Source organism: Misgurnus anguillicaudatus, chromosome 19 (genome assembly GCF_027580225.2).
Source record: "Misgurnus anguillicaudatus chromosome 19, ASM2758022v2, whole genome shotgun sequence".
Lineage (NCBI taxonomy): Eukaryota > Metazoa > Chordata > Actinopteri > Cypriniformes > Cobitidae > Misgurnus > Misgurnus anguillicaudatus.
Genome location: NC_073355.2, coordinates 34,157,608 through 34,175,006, shown reverse-complemented (window position 1 = coordinate 34,175,006; position 17,399 = coordinate 34,157,608). Strand labels below are relative to the sequence as shown.

Sequence of the window (17,399 nt, the reverse complement as noted above, 5' to 3'; positions counted from 1 at the left end):
AGTTATACTAAAAATGCCATAAGCAAAATAGAAAACGTTATCTTTTCTGTATTATTTTGTTTCCATCCATGAACAAGATTAAAGATTTACAATGAGGCTTAAGAAATTCCGTCTGTGTGCACGAGGTGTCACTTATTTGGTGAGCACCCTTATTTCTTTAATACCCACATCTACTAGCCTATTGTCTTTACATCTGTCTATATGTCACAAAGGCCTCCCTCGTTTTAAATTTTGAATGTGGTGCCTTAGACCAATATAAGAAATGTATTTGTAAGAGAAAGTAAAAAAAACGAATGCTAGTTATATTATAGGTCACAATAACAAGGGACAAACAAATATATCAATAGCATTTAGCCAATAATAATAATAATGCATTTTCAGTGTTTATTAAAAATGCACTGTTTTCGGGAATATAACATATAGGCTAATTTAAATTTTGGGGTGAATGAAATATTGTTCTATAGCAACCAGCCTTTGTATCCCATCTTACCAAGACACAATCGGATGTATGGCCACTGAATGGCGAAGCCGAGCTGGTCGCAAAGGTTGTAAACAAATTAAAGTTGGTCATCCCAGACGTCTCGCCAGAAATCCTTTTTTGTGGCATTTTATTGCCGCTATAAGGGTTGTAGTGCGTTCGGAAATAGAACAAAGGGTGGGCGTCGAGAGAATCGGGCTCAGAGCTCTTATGTGGAAGTCCAGATCTCACCAGTCTCGACCCCCTACTCTGTGAGGAATCTGGACGGCTAAAGAACAAACGTTGTGCACAATAAAACGACAAATGCGAGAGAAGGGGCGAAAACACACTAATATACTGAACCCGATGTGAACACTGCGTAGAGTAAATCACTATCTTACATTTATTAAGAATTAAAATGTTTTTTTTTCACATTTCCACTTTTTTCGCGGAGTGTTTGCTTTACAGCCATTTAGTTCTTAACCTTCAGAAATTTATACCCTATAAAATTTTATTACAGTCATATTATTTTATTGCGGGACACCACATTGAATTTCTTTCTCTCTTTTATGACAGTCGACTTCCCATTTCCTCCGAACGTCGAGCGTGCATTCTTTCTGCAGTTTGTTTCCTTTCAAAACACCAAAATAAAGGGCGTCAACGAGTGATGTGGCAGGGCTGAAAATATCTCTGTACTAGAATGATCAGTACTGACTTACACTGAATTAATAAATGATAATCCATCATGAACACATCTGTAAGCCAGGGCAACTGGCAATGTCTTCAAAAAAATAATTGTAACAGTCTGCTGTATGCAGAATTTTTTCATCCTCTTTGTAGCAACTCTGACATGCACATGAGGACTGATCTTGGCTGACTAAATCAACCAGTAAACTCAGTTTATTTGTTTTATATTGTAAAAAATATGTTATTGTGAAAGAAGAGCGTGCATTATAGTAAAAACACATAACTGTTCTTGAAATAGCATTTATTCATTGTTTTTCTTCTACAGCCCATTTTCAAGTAGCGTAGAAGGCGTTTTGGTGATGTTTGATAATGTCAGTGGGCCTCACAGTGTCTATACCCTCAATTCGCAGTGCCCCACCATATCCCTTTTATTTTGCATCCTACTGTAGCTTCGGCTGGAAAAAAACTGTTTGATTCTTGAAACGTACCGTCAATTGGGATGATACAGTGAAGCCAAATGTAGCACAATTAATATCAAGGGATGTTAATAATGCGTTAAGGAGAGAGCCAAAGCAAAAACAAGTCATAATTATTCGTAGTATTACTTTTCTTCACATATGATCTGCACGTTCCTCCATTTTAATTTAGGATGAATGTTTCACAGCGCACGATAGCATTTTTACAACATATGCCTCTCTTTATAACACGTAATATAGCCTACACGAAACTAGTAATTAGTAGCGATAATACCAAAAATCAGAAATGTTTAAGAAGGCAAGATGACCTTTGAGTTTGTGAACATCATAGGCGATATAAACATTGTCAATTGATAAGAATGTCATTGTGACAAAATTGTTTGACCGTCACTTGCTTGCTAATATCTGTAAAAAAAAAACCTTAGAAATAGGCCTACATGTATCTTGATGAGCAAGGTGCATATATCCTGCTACAAACTAAAATCATTGAATTCGTTTAGGTTTTAGAGTTTGCATTTTATGCAATGACACATTATTTAAAAAATGACTACCTGGCTTTAAATTGTATTTTTTTACATCTTGCCTATTAGATTTATGTATATAAAAATGACAAGATCTGAGGGTGTGGTCCGTGTAAACTTTTAATATGAGTCCAGCATCAGCCGTGCAATAGCACAGATTAACAACACAACAAACAGTAACACAAAATAAAAAGAGCTAGTATACATAAACGATATGTCGACGTGAGTGAATATCTACAAAATTGCTTTTAAATCTATCTGTGCTATTTTTGTCTTAAATGAAATGTAAGACAAGAGTCCACCAGAGAATAAACGTGTTAGTGCACTATAAAACAGCACAAGAAAAATCCGTATGTGTGTGGGCGCGTGTGCGCGCGCGTATGTGTGTCATGGAAGGGTTGGGAAGGTGAGTTTGGTTAGTGAGCACTAACTATAAACACTGTGTGCAATTTGAGGATAGACCCGCTTAATTTTAGAGTAAAATCAAACAGCAAAATAGTTTTTCGACCCAAACAAGAAATCTGCTAGGAAACAACGCAACATGGAAGAAGTAAAAAATACAAAAACACGCTAACAATGCAAACAAGAGGCACAACGGAAGCTGGTCATATGGAAAATGTAAACAAAATAAAATTGGAAGATTATGTTTATCTGCTCATTCAAGTAGTTTTTAAAAAAATCTTTTTACAACAAATAAATCACATTTCATTCAAAAGAAACGAACTATTAATGTATTTACAATAAATTAAAAATAAAAACAATCCTAAGACAGCACATAAAACAGCTTTGAATTAATACTAGTTTTTCTTCAATATCACGCACATAAAAACTACACTATTCGAGGCATGCGCAAATTTATGTAAACAAGAGAAAGCATAACGGCGACCGAATCTGTATTAAAGGTTGTTAAACATTTAAGTACGAGTGAACTCTAGAATTACTGGCATACTACAACATACACTCGGAAGCTTCACTCTAACACATGGTGTTTCTTTCCCTTATTCATTTCACCATAAAAAAGTGGAACCCTATTTTAAACAAGGATAATTCGACAGCTGAAATAAAAAATGACCAGGAAATACACCACCAATTGAATTCAATTAAATTATTAATCTGCTTAATGTTAAACGATGAAATTTTTTTTGGCTATAGTTAAAAAAAGGAAAAAGATCTGAGAGCAGATTTGGATATTAGGCCTTATTATTATTATTATTATTTACAATCTAAGAGATGCTTTGTGTATAAGAGATGTAAGAGACTTTTACTATAAATGTACAACTACCCTAAATTTCTTGAACACAAAACGTGAAAAGAAATGTATATATAATGTAGTAAACTTCAAATTATCTTTGAAAACCTAAAAAAGCATACTTCATCACAAATGTAACCGACCCTAGAAAACAAAAAAAGCTGTTTCATTAGCTCTTGTTACAATAATAATACGTATAATAATAAATCTATTTTTACTTATATAAGCATGAATGAGGCGTATATTTTGTTAAATACATGTTCATTTAGCACACGTCCATAACAAAAGGAATGATTACAAATGCAAAACTTAACCTTAAAAAACAACCTTACAAAGCATAATATTTTCAGTATCTTAACACCTGTGTTTTCCTGATGAAGTGTCCGTTTCTTTCATACAACATATAAAGGTAGCTTTCATTGGAAAGATGTTAGGATGTTTATTCTTCCTTTGCGTCATTCACCTCGTCCTTATACTTTAATACAGTTCATTTATACGGGAAGTGTGTGTTTGCATCATCTTCCAGATTTAAAAGACTCTTTTGTAAAAGGGAAGTCAGGCACCAGTCCGCGTTATCATTCTTTGGCCTGGTCCTTATTCATTTTCTTCATTTTCATCCTCCGGTTTTGGAACCAGATTTTAACTTGTCGCTCTGTCAAGTTCAGCAGGCGAGCTACCTCGTGCCTCCGGTCCCGGGTGAGGTACATATTGAACAGAAATTCCTTTTCAAGCTCTAAGGTCTGATATTTAGTGTATGGACATCGCTTCTTCCGGGATGATCGGGCGTGCAACCAGTTGGCCGATGGGTCATCTGCAAAACAAGCAATACAGATACAAAAATGTTACAAGATTACAACATTTTAACACGAAACACATGCTTAAACTTCCGGCATTTACAAATGCCACAAAAATATTAAAAGGTCTAAGGGCGCATCCATTTTATCACGATAATGACACATAAAAATATCTAAAAATACAAAAAGACAATACAATCTCAAAATATTGTGTTTTAATAAGTTAAAAAAATTCTACCCATACACTGTACCACAACGCATCAGTTAGCAACGCTTTCTGTTCCAGCATTTGGCTAACTCTACTACTCCCACTCTCTAAAAATACGGGTGTTATTGATTTAATTCAGCATCAGACTTCGGAGGCGACCTTTATCGCTGCCTTAGATGTGATGGCAGCCAATGATTTAAAAAAACAACCAGATTGTGTATAACATTGAACAAGTGACCATATATGAAGTGCATCCATATGTCTTTAACCTAGCAGAAACCAGAACTGTGATGCTGCTGAACAGTGGGTCAACGGGTTTATATGATATGAATTTTGGATAAACAGATTGCATATTCGCACTGTAAGTGCGCAAAGAGTTTAACCCTACTGGAATGTACTGTAAAATGCGGTCACATGTGACTTTTGATTATCTCCCTTTTAGAGAGAAATGTGGGGTGAATTATAGAGGAAAAGCATCTCCAACGAGGCGTCTTCTCTCTTAGCGGTTTGGTCGGGAATGCAGATGCTGTCTAAAAAAAATTCCATTGTGTTGCATTTGGGATTATGCACACTGACAGATTGAATCTCCAACACATCGAGACTCCAGGATAAGGAAATTGATGTCACCTGCACTCTTAAAGAAATAAATGTTATACTGTTCTTTGTCCATGATGAGGAAACTGATGTCACTTAGACTCTTAAAACTTAAGGTTCCTAAATGTTCTTTGGCTGTATGGCGCCATAGAAAACCTTTAACATCTACAAAACTTTTCTGTTGCATAAAATGTTCTTTGTAGTGGAAAATAGTTCTACAGACTATAAATGTAAAATAGAAATGATTTTTAGGAACATTTCACTAAAGGGATCATGTGGTGAACCAAAAAATAGTTCTTCTATGGCATCGCCTTTAAAACCTTATCTGATACCTTTATTTTGAAGTGTGTGCTTTAGAATCATTTAAAAACAGACTTATATAAAAAATTGTAGACAACTTGGTCTATTTAAATGGGACTTATATTACAAACGGTTTAAATATGAACCCCGGGAGGTTGAAATAAGCCACAAATTTCGTAATGCGACCATTTCTCATAAGTGGATATTCAATCGCTTCATGCACCAAAACATGCGCTTTAGTCGCACATTAACTGTATCTCAATTTGTGTTATAGATGAAGTTTGATATTTTTATCTAAAATGATTACTGTGCCCGTCATGCCATCTGTAGGCCTTGCAAACTCATCTAAGATGGATATCTACCTTGCTACTCACAAGACGGGTCGAAGGCAATATGCTTAATAATGAAACAGTCATTGAGGTTGAGGCTGTATGATGAGAAGTGACGTGTATCATAACCACAACAAGAACCGAAATCTATACAAACGACTTCTGGCCATTTGATGCAAATGCTTATAAAAATTAGGCATCTTACATAAGAAAGCATTTAGAGTAGATTTTATTTTACCTTTAGAGACAACACTAGATTCTCGCATTTGAATGACATGCACATCTTTAAATAACTTAATAAACTTGGTCTATAACTTCTGTCTCCTCGTAGGCAGCCATGAACAGAAACAAGGATGTGTAATACCAAGCCATCAAACATCATTGCCTTTGCCTACAGTTTATTGGGGAATACGCCCGGGTAGCACACTGGTATTTCTATTGTGCAGTTCGTATTGATGGGACATAATAAGCGAATTAAAATAAATCATTATTCAAAATTAATTTCCACAAAATCGAAAGAAATGCAAAACAAAAAAGACTTGTCGATTAAAAATTCATTTTGGACTTATAATTAAGCAATACACATGCAGACGTTAGCCTCTGGCTCTCGTGCGTGAGCACCAATGTATAAGTATTCAATTTAATGAATCATTCAGGGCCCATAGTGCATTGTAGTCTCTATTGGTTATGGGCTATGCACCAGCTCACATCCACTCTCTCGACAGTGCACCTAAAGGGTCTAAAAAACAAGCCACGTGAAAAAATCTGAAAAAATAGACACAAATCCATGTAGTACTATACAAGCTAGTTATTATTATTATTATTATTATTATTATTATTATTATTATTATTAACTATATACTAGAATACTATTACATATTCATTAATTTAATATTTGTTTCCCCGCCCATTTATGTGATTGGAATTTTATTTATCAATGGAAAAATCCGATTAAACATTTAAATTTTATAACTAACAAATAAAGCTCAAATAAGACTTTTATATTTAAAAATATAACTGAAGGACGATTTAGGGAGACTTTGACAAAAACCTATTTACTGCCTACTTAAAGCTGACTGGTGCACTAAAGTGAACTGACGCGCAAATAACCGACTCTATAACAGACTTACAGCGTGAGAGAGGGAGAAATATAAATAAAAGTTGCTTAACAACTAAATAAATGCTAATTTAGTGACAATATAGAGTTTTACTTATTTTATAAATCGCTGAATGACTCCATAACTGGCCAAAACAAAACAAGTCTCAACAACAGCATGGCTGTACGAAGTTTCATGCATAACCAATATCTGAAAATATAAACAGACTCACTGAAAAAGCAAAGGAAAACCTGAATAAAACACACTTTGGAACGCTACATGATCATAATTGGCTCTGCGAGGTGTCTGTGGCTTTCCACTGCTTTGTTCTAGTTTTATGACAGCATTAAAAGCTTTACAGAGTGTTCACTTCCTAGGTTTATAACTTACTTTGATCCGGTCCCTCTTTGTCCTCGCTACCTTCGCATATGTCCTTATTGTCTTCAAATCCGGCGCCGTGAGCAGAATTCATCTCTCTTGCTGTTGAGGACTCCAAGATATACTCATGCTGCCCAGCGAGTTTTTGTGGCTCTCCAAGATGTCCAAGGAGCGGCTCCATTTTGACCTGTCCCTGCCCAGGCAGTGGCTCTGCTCTCGGGGCACAGTCGAGCCATGTGCGGAGGTATCGAGTATCCGTGGAAGGCACGGGTTGCGTCGGTATGTATGGATGGTAGACTGCTGGTAAGCCATTGGACGCGTGGGAACTGAATGGACTCCATGAAGAACTAAACACTGGAGGTTTGGGCTGAAAACTACAAGAGGGGAACTCGGGATGGTCGCCGGGTCCCGGTTGTCTAGCGCTGGAGAACTGTACATTGGAAAAGCGGGACGCGTTCGGATCTTCTCCCTCATGACTTATGATAGAATCGACATAGTAGTTGCTTAAAGCTCCAGAAATGGACATTCTCGGACATTATATAACGTACTGTTCATTGAAGGGAAAGCATGTACAATAGAAACACACTCCCCTATTTACGGTACTCCTCTTTACTCTCTCGCCAACAAAGTAGAGCCGGGCAGCTGTGGTGTGCGCTCAGAGCGAAGTGATTGGTCAGACTTTTTTCGCGAGCCTGATAAAGCGTCAATGGGGTGTAAATCAATCCGCCAAGAGGCTGTACAGAGCGCTCCTCCACTGGCGCTCTGTATATTTCCCCTCTAAATAAATTCACGTGTTTATGCAATATGCAAAATGGGAGTGTGTCTATATATCTGCAGATGTCTACTTAAATTATGAAACGTTTTGACATTATGTATAAAAATGTATATGCGGGGCAACGGGCTACAAATAAGTGACAACAATTTTTTCTTTATATTGATGCATTATTCCGAGTTCGAGAGGATAAGTGCTTAAGGGAATAATCATAATATTTGCTTGATAGAATACATGACAACAATTGTTTCATATGGACAATTTATCGAAATAATAAACAGAAGTTCAAAAGGCATCACAAAAAGTGACTGTTACGTGTGCTAAGTTCACTAAACCATATTTTTTTTAAGTTTTCATTATTATTATTAATGATAATAATTTTAATAATACTATTAATGGTATGTATGTACATTTATATGTGTATAAAATGTTTATACTTTAAAAATGTTACACTTTTAAACCTCCAGGGAGTCAAACCTCTTCTCTCCTGGAGTTCGCTGAGATAATGAGCAGGTTTATTGGAAAATTAACAGTCATTTTTTTCTTAACGAGGATATTAAACACCACAGTGCGACAATCCCCTTGTATTTATGGAAGAAACTACTTGAACTTTTTAGTCGTTTAATACTATAATAAAATAGTACATCAGGCACCTTTGATTTTTATAGGCCTGATATACTGCCTGTGGCGAGGGCCGTGAACGACTGTGCTGTAGCATTCCACTCAAGCGCGCACTACTTTGCACACATACATACACATATACACACAAAAATAAACACGATTTGTTTAATCAGTCTGTTGCTTTATTAAAACACACATTAGTCTTATCTAATCCGTGTTAATGCGAAATAGAAATTGTCAATTCGACACTGAATTAAATATTTCAGAGAGAAGTTCACTATCTTTTGTGAATGACGCGCAATCTTGGCAGTTCCCAAGAAATATTTTATTCCTACAAACCTGAAACTGAATCAGGCTGTTGTGCCTCTACAAAAAGACTAACAAAATGTATGTTCCTGATTTGAACCATGCAGATACTGTTCAGGATATCTGCAAAACAAAATTAAATGACTTTCTCACATAACGGTTTTCTATATTTCTCCGTAACTTTAGCCACATGCATTTGGCTTCGTGCTAATTTTACGAACCACACCGTAAAACGTGTAGACAGGACTGGTAACATAACAAGACGTTTGTGTATTAAGTAAATTTAATCAGGGAAACTACAAAAATGTGATTACATCAGGAAAATGCTCTTTTTAAACCAAATCATACAATTGAAAAGGCAATAAAACCCTACATAAAACGTGTACTGAATGCTAGGCTGTAATGTTTTTATTATATTATCTTAGATAAACATGACTGTATTCTATGTATTATAATCATGCTCATTCAAGTAATTAAAGATGTGTGCCTATTTTGCTTTTACATACAACAGTTTCACTACAGTTATCATTTATTTTTGTAATGTATGTGTCCAACTATGTGCCCACACCTGAAACAAAATAAAAAAATATTGAGCTAAGAAACAAATCCCCCAAACAACCAATGTATGTTATTTTATAGCCTTCTATAAACAAAATATGCTGTCAGCATTTTGGCCCTGATCAAATATACCCATATACATGCATTTATAAATATACTTTAGCCATATATTCATAATATATGTTCATAATAGAATGGAGTACTTATTACATTATTTAAATAAAAAATACATTTGAATAACTCCATGTAACTTCACTCTAAACTATATGTAAAAATTTCCATGCCTTTGTGGTTATTTGCTTATAATATAAAATTAAATTAAATATATTTTTTTTACTTTGTACCTTGATTTCAAACGAGAACGATTTAAAAATTCCACAATGCAGGGTACAATTGCATGTGTCATTAAGTTAATTACAAAAATGAACACACACACACTTCGTATCCATACTCATCAATTTATAAAGGCATCAAATCCAGAAATTAGTTCATTCATTTATTTCATTTTATTGCATTTGTTTGTGTGACCACTGTTATGTAAGAAAGATAATAATGTTGTGCTTCTTTGAATTAAACAGTCATATGTGACAGCATTTTAATTACCACTAAATATAGCCTAAGGTATGTGGATATTTATAGAGTAGGCTAATATGTTATTGAAATGTGCAATAAAATGTACAATGGTGCAGGATGTTTGCGATGGCGTCGAGTAAAAACAGCCCAGTGTGAAAAAAGCTGTCCAGGAAATGCAGTGTTTTGGATGGATAGTAGCCTACAAGCTGCTGCTGGTGGTCAAGAATTCATTAAAACATCGGTAAACTTAATGGTTAAAAATGAATTCATATAGCAGACATTGCGTAAATCTTATGTAAAGCTCCGTGCAACAGGTTGTAGAAGAAAGGTACAACAAACGATCACGGCTAAAGTAATAAACTGAAACTGTATCTGTAAAGACTGTAGATTTAACAAGATTTATCAAATCAATACTTTGAGTGACGTTGTAACAGTATCTTCAGTACAGCTGGAACGGCCAATGGTGCATTATACTGGAGCAATTCAGGCAGTTTCAGGTTCCTGTGATATTAAACGTCCAGCCCAACAACTTGAAACTACCTAAATCACACACCAGCTTGGTCTTCGCCGTGTTCAAAGGCAAGACATTGAATAGGCTAGCTGCCAGTATCTAGCGTCCAAAAGTGCTGAACCGGATGAGCACTCATATTTCAGTGCTATAGTACGTTCAAAGACCACCGTTCAACATAACAGGAATCTTGTTAAAGGCCACTAGGGGTAAAATATCAAGAAATAAAGTGCAATATTTCTGACTTGTACAGGAAAAACATAGAATACAGAGAAGTCGTCGGCGCTGTCTACAGAATTGGCCTGAAATAAACTAATTTAAGTTCACAAGCATGTCCGGTTGTCTCCAGACTGGGGGTAATAAAAGCGTCTATTGCCCCTGTTAAAAGAAGAGGCCCCTGCCTAGCCAATGGCGTTGGGGATTGCCTGATTTCAACATGGCGGTTCACCAAAGCAAAGACTCGTCTTTCACTCAAAGGAAAGAACTGTACCAAGTGAAGCAATATCAACATGTGTTCTGTATTATTTCTTTTCTCCGAAATCTTCCAGTCACTGTGGATTAAGCGTAAACAACGGATACATATTTTCCCAAAGTTTGTGATGTTCACATCATATCATGTCCAGTTAGCTTTTAATTTCACATAGGCAAAATGCTTTTAAGTGTAGTTCTGCAAAATTGTAATATTTATAAAAAGTTTCTTAACCTAAGTTTCAAAATAATATATTGAATTTATTGAAATGAGCTCAGACCTGCAGCGTTGTATATTTTAATTCATTTCTTCATTTCTTCATTGTTTTAATTTCTTCAGCGTTACTTACAACTGACCTGCACTTCATGCCATTTTTTCATTGGTTAAAATGTACATTGTAATTAATAAATATGAAATACCATATATTGCTACAACAATAGCGTTAAGACTTTTTAGAGTATCATTTCTTATTGTTATGGTAAAACAACCTTATCTTTTCCCATTATCCTGTCTATCAGATTATATTTAAAATTTTCCCAAAATTATGATACCTGTATAAACTCATTTCGTACAACATGCTTCATAGTAATTATTAGTAAACAGAGAGAAAAGCTTGGCAAATGTTCTTTGCAATTTCTAAATGTGTTTTTCACAAAAAGTGCGTGCTGTTTTTTTCTGCTGCATTTCTTTCATGTGCAGAGCAATATTGGAAAAATAAGTAGGGCTATGATCCAATTCAAAACATATTCGTGCAAAGTCATATGACAAACACGCTTCGCATACAATTAAAACTTTTCAGATATAGAACATAATATATGAAATTCGTATTCTCATTGGCTTTGGATATTGGAATTGTTATTATTTAGAAAGCATGGTTTGTTAAGCAACACATATTTAAAAGTTTCTCAATCGGCTAAGTAGCCTACATCGGCATAGACTCTAAAAATGATTATTGACTTTACTTAAAAAATGAGGAAGCCCATTGCGTTTAAGCAAGCAATTTTCATACTGTTATGTACCAGAATTTTTAAACGCAACGGGTTTCCTACATTTTAAAGTAAAGTCAACTAATAATTCCTAGACTGTACCTTTCTAATAAATTTGTGCATTTGCGCTAATCCAGTGCAAATTCTGACAAAATAACAGTACCGAGGCCTGATGAAAATGTCTTGCTTTATTTAAATAATGTCCCTCTCATAAACTATATTTATATATATTTGTTAATTTTGGATATCTATTGTACCCTAATATGTGACATGCTCCATAATTTTGAGTTATTTTGACCCAGAAACATGATTTGAGTTGTATGCACTGAAGGTACAAGAAAGTCCAAGCAAACATTTTAATAATAAAAATAATACTATATCAGTAAATGCATAAACCCTTAGTAAGAACAGATATTCATTTTCTGTTTAAGCGTACAACTCAAAACATGTTTCTTGGTAAACGTGCCTTAAAATGAAAAAGACGGTCACACTATATGTAGCCTAAATATAAAAATATGCCAATGTTAAAAATGAAAACCGCTGAATAATGCTTAGATCCTGCAAACAATCAGCTTTAAATATGAGTTAGATATCGAAATATATAAAACGGCAAGTCTTTAAAAGAATCGGAGAATCGGACAAAACCTAAAAGCCATCAATAAATAAACAAACACTACAGGGCCGGCCTGTGTCAACACGATAAGCCACTGTACAGTTAGCTTTTTTTACATCGTCTTACAGATCATTTCAGAGAGTGAAACTGGTGTCAAGGTCCCTTGTCCTGTGCTCTGGACATTTCTCATTTTCATCCTACGATTCTGAAACCAGATTTTAACCTGGCGTCCGTGAGTTTTACGCTCCATCTTATCTCCAGGCGGCGCTCGCGAGTCAGGTACATGTTGAATAGAAATTCCTTTTCCAGCTATTTTGTGTTTTGGTGTTTGTGGTAAGGACATCGCTTCTTCCTCCCCGCTTTTGCCGAAAGCCAGACACTCGCAGCGTTTTCTAAAGTCACAGAGAGAGAGAGAGAGAGAGAGTGAGAAGTCTGTTAAAGTCGCCCTTCACAGTGAGCGAATATCCACTGAGCTTGCGGCCATTACCTGGCTGTGTCCGACATTTTATGACAGGAAATAATGTAATTACTGACAACGCACTGCAGCGTGTCTGGGTTGGTGAGAGGGGGAGAAAAGAAAAACACAAATCAGGATAAAAAATTGAAAATGAGCGATATGCTTACCATGCACATTTTAGTTCAGTTGCTATTATAAAGCCACAGTGACGTAAATCGGTTTCATTTAACAAACTGCTGACTTAAAATACATCTAAATATGTTCTTGATATTTAAAAATGATCTCAATATTTTAGTGAACACGCCGTTGAATAGCCTATAAACCGTTAAGATTCAGTCACTAAAAGTGGACAACAAAATGCACATTGGAGTTTAAAAATAGGATTAACATAAACGTTTTAAAAGACCATATAGGTAGCAAGGAAATCAAATATTAAAAATGCAAAACGTATTTGGTGAAATTTTAAGAATTAATGACAGTAAACAATTTGTAAACAAGAACACTAAATGACTGGGGCAGTATCCCGGACAGGGTTTAGATTAATCCAAGACCAGGCCTTTGTTATATTATGACATTTAAGAAGTTTTTACGAACATACCTTACAAGAAACCATACTGGTGTGCATCTTGAAACAAAACAATGGCACTGATGTTAAGATATGTCAGTGCAAGATGTTCTTAAATTAAAGCAGCTCAATTAAGCCATGTCAGGGAAACCGTCCCTATAAGTCAGAACACACACTTTAGTTAAGGCTTAAGGCCTCTGTCACGGTTACCAAAATCCTTAAAATGACTGATACAGAAATTGTTAATTAACAATTACAAATAAAAATGTTGTTTAAATGATTATTTTAGGCTGCAAACTTTTGTCTATTTACAGCTATCCTTGTTAAATATAGACAACACTCTTTTGACACTAAACTTGGACTGCTGGCTATCCCATGTTATCTTAGCCCATGCTAAAACCAGAATTTGACTGCCCTCTGTTTTCTCCGCAGTAAAATTGAGCCCTAAAGCAATAGCACACCTGGCCCACTCTACGCCTTCCAGTTGACAATGGATCCTTCCGCTTTTTTGATGTTCTGAGAAAAGACGTGCAATTTAGTCTGTCTAGGGCAATTCCGTGCAATAAATTCAATTTTAACCATGGCTCCCTTTGTGTCTTCGTGGCTACACCCTACAATGGCCTTCGGAACGAAAAAAAAACTCATCTTGGTCTTTAAGTAGTTTGCTTTATCTTTATCCCCGATATTTAACGTTGTTACCCACCTTGCGAGTTTCCTTTATGTGTTTTCTCTGATTGGAAATTATTGGGCTTTGTGTCGTCTCTGTTTGCGTGAGCGATGTTCGGTGTGGTCCTGTCGGTGCAGCTGCCATGTCGTGTAGTTCCATGAAGCGTTAAATAATGGCTAACAGGCTTGTTGTCATTTTCGAAACAGGACGGCGCGGAGAAAGAAAAACTGTGCAAATGTTGGCAGGCTGAGTGATAGGAATGCGGCGATTATCGTCCGTGTCTTTGTTGAATAAGAAGAGTTTGAGTCCAGGGAAAAAGGATAGTTCTGGAGAATGACTATTTGTAAAAACCTGTAAGTTTCAGAGAGCCCAGATCCGTCACGAGTCTGCTAAAGGCGGAGAAATCGAAAGGCTGGCTTGCTTGCACTGCCGCTTCCAGTGTAAAATAGGTGGTGTTCTGCTTTCCACCTGAAGTGCCAAAGCGGCACGTGCTGACCTGCGGAACCTGGACGGGACTCCATCATAGTTCACAGGTCCATAAAGAAACTGGTGATGCGATGGACCCATTGCTTCTTGGACCGGATGTGTCTGGTTTATTGTCTGGAACGCGCCCGAATCTGAAGGGGTGGTCGAGCTATTTTGGACTTGACAGTCCAGGTTGGAACGTGAGCTTCTGTATGCCCCACCCATAGGATCTTTTGAACCGTGGCTATCATAAGAGTTAATCGGAAACGGTGTGAAAACGAATGTGTCAGAGTATGTCATTATTGGAGCACATTTTGGACCAAAGCAACACACCCTTACAAATTTCTTTTCAACCAGTAATGCGCACTTACGTATCCTTGTATCCTTCAACAGAGACTGGGGTTCACGGACAAGCTCCACCCCTTGCAGAACGGTTTTTAAACGCCTTATCAGGCATCCAATTCTTCCAATTCCAATCATTACTTTTCAAAAATACAATGCGTAATTGATAATGTTAAAAATAAATAAAAAAAATAATTCAAAAGGTATAGCAATAGAATAAGGGCGAATATTAAAATTTCGTTCACCACCAAAGTAACTTGATCGGGTACATAATACATGAGTCTCATGATCCATTATCCGGGGAATTTTAATAAATATTTGTCCAAAATATAAACTTAAATTGGCTGACATCAGATGTTAATACAAAAATAAAATAATAATAACTCCTTGAAGAACAATAGGGTCCTCGCACCTCGGAGATCGTGTGCTCCTGCCCTAATGCCTAATTACATTAAAACTTTGAGCACTGACGCTAAGACTAAAAAGAGCAACAGTTATACATGACTTTTATATATATATATATTATATATATTAGTAATTCCATTAGCTGCAGGTAGTAGAAGTAGCAAACATTCTGTAGACTATACTATACTGTAGGCTATTTATTAAGATAGCAGTGGCAGGTTTTTTGGTATGTTGTTATAACATAGTAATAGAATTATTTTAGATTTACATTTGTTGAAGTAGCCTACTTCTTGTGTAAAAAACTGAACGTTCTTTGGAATAAGTGAATATCTCAAAAATAGTTTATGAAGCGTGTCCTGTATTATGCCGATCTTCACAGTATCTAGTTTTTACTGTTAAACCCGAACACAGACTTGGATTTTAAACCAAACAAAAATTAGATTTTTAATGATCGATATGTATTTACAGTCAGTATCTAGAATTATGGCTACGATTTTAAAATACCAATTTTAGTTTCCTGTCAAATCTAACAAATTATATCGATTCTCCTTTTTTACATTTGTCTGTCGAATGTATTATTATTATTATTATTATTATTATTATTTTAAATATTTAAATAATATATTATACTTTCATTTAGACCTTTTATCCAAATTCACTTGAGGAAAACAGTTATTCATATAAAGACAATAATGAAAAATGCTAAAATGCTATACAAAGTTACAAAAATGTATACATGTATAAAGAATAGGTATAAAACATATATGTATAAAATTGTACAATAGGAATATATATATATATATATATATATATATATATATATATATATATATATATATATATATATATATATATATATATATATATATATATATATATATATATATAAACCAATAAATATATTAATAACATAATTATAGAGTTAAAGAAAGAACTTACACAAATATATACACACATACATACATACATACATACATACATACATACATACATACATATATAAATAAAATTCTGTTATTTAATAACTCTATATTTATGTTATGAATATATTTATGGGTTTCTAAATGCGATGAGTAGCTTTCTAACATTGCAAGGCAAAAAATACAATGACTTCATATTGTGAAATACTTGACTTGACATTATCTAATGTAATAATGTTTGCCAAAAAAGCACATTTTAGTCTTACCGAACCAAATATTCTGTTATCCCGTGTGGACAAAACGTTGTTAAGGTGACAAATTAATGCGTACAGTGTTGCATTGTGTAATTGCATAGTAGCCTAAGTGCAAAAATATGTTGCCTAGACTTAAATTTAATTCGTATAAAATGGCTGCTAAAAATCAGCCTGTTTTTCCACAGATTAGAACAAAAAGATATAATAAAATTACCCCGTATTTTAAGGTCTAACGTTGCTAGGTTTTTTGTTGTTGTTTAACAAATTTGTTCATGTTTGAACAGTGTCGTAGCCTGTCTGATTTGCAATCCAAAGCAAGAAATAGACTAAACAAACTAACAGTGGAGATAAACAATTTTAAAATAATACATGTTTAAATGCAGTGTTCACTTACTTTTGCTTTCCGGTCAACTTCCTCTCACAAATAAAAAAAATATCAGATGAATGCTACGTTTTCTGTGACTGCTTCTCTAAATCCAAATAGCTTCGCGGCTAAAGGCCTTTGGCCTTCGATGTACCACGAGCGAATTCTTGAAAGGTTGACGTTGACATCGCCAATCTCGGGCATTTGTTTACTTTCTGTCTGGCGTGCTGTAAAGCCATTAAACATTTTCTGACAGACATGTCATATATATATATCAAATCCCAGCCACCGTGTGCTTTGCCATTGTGTTTCCTTCTGATACTAACAAATAGCGTAAAAGAAAATGAAACGTTGTCGATTTTTTACATTCCAGTTTTATAATCACAACCAGAAAAGCTGGCCCCTTCCAAATGGTGAGATGATCTTCGGTCAAACTCGTATAACTGTAGCCATGACAACCGAGC

At 35.2% G+C, this 17,399-nt stretch overlaps 1 protein-coding gene and 1 long non-coding RNA gene across 2 annotated transcripts; both read right to left on the bottom strand.

Annotated features, from left to right (window-relative positions):
- Positions 1–2,243: 2,243 nt before the first annotated feature.
- hoxb9a (homeobox B9a) lies at positions 2,244–7,762 on the bottom strand. Its single transcript, XM_055194555.2, has 2 exons — positions 7,103–7,762; positions 2,244–4,201 (listed from the first exon to the last, which is right to left on the bottom strand). Exons 1-2 carry the CDS (start codon positions 7,614–7,616, stop codon positions 3,966–3,968), a joined length of 750 nt encoding a protein of 249 aa, XP_055050530.1. The 5' UTR covers positions 7,617–7,762; the 3' UTR covers positions 2,244–3,965.
- A 3,418-nt stretch (positions 7,763–11,180) lies between these two features.
- Positions 11,181–15,431, bottom strand: LOC129436427 (uncharacterized). Its single transcript, XR_008641825.2, has 3 exons — positions 14,222–15,431; positions 12,984–13,047; positions 11,181–12,888 (listed from the first exon to the last, which is right to left on the bottom strand). It is a non-coding gene; the product is annotated as an uncharacterized lncRNA (long non-coding RNA).
- Positions 15,432–17,399: the final 1,968 nt, after the last annotated feature.

Bases quoted from the DNA above. Each gene is read 5' to 3' on its own strand.
- hoxb9a (XM_055194555.2), bottom strand. From the start codon at position 7,616: ATGTCCATTTCTGGAGCTTTAAGCAACTACTATGTCGATTCTATCATA. The intron at 4,202-7,102 runs GTAAGTTATAAA...CTTGTTTTGCAG, and splicing joins CAAAGAGGGACCGGATCAAA to ATGACCCATCGGCCAACTGG.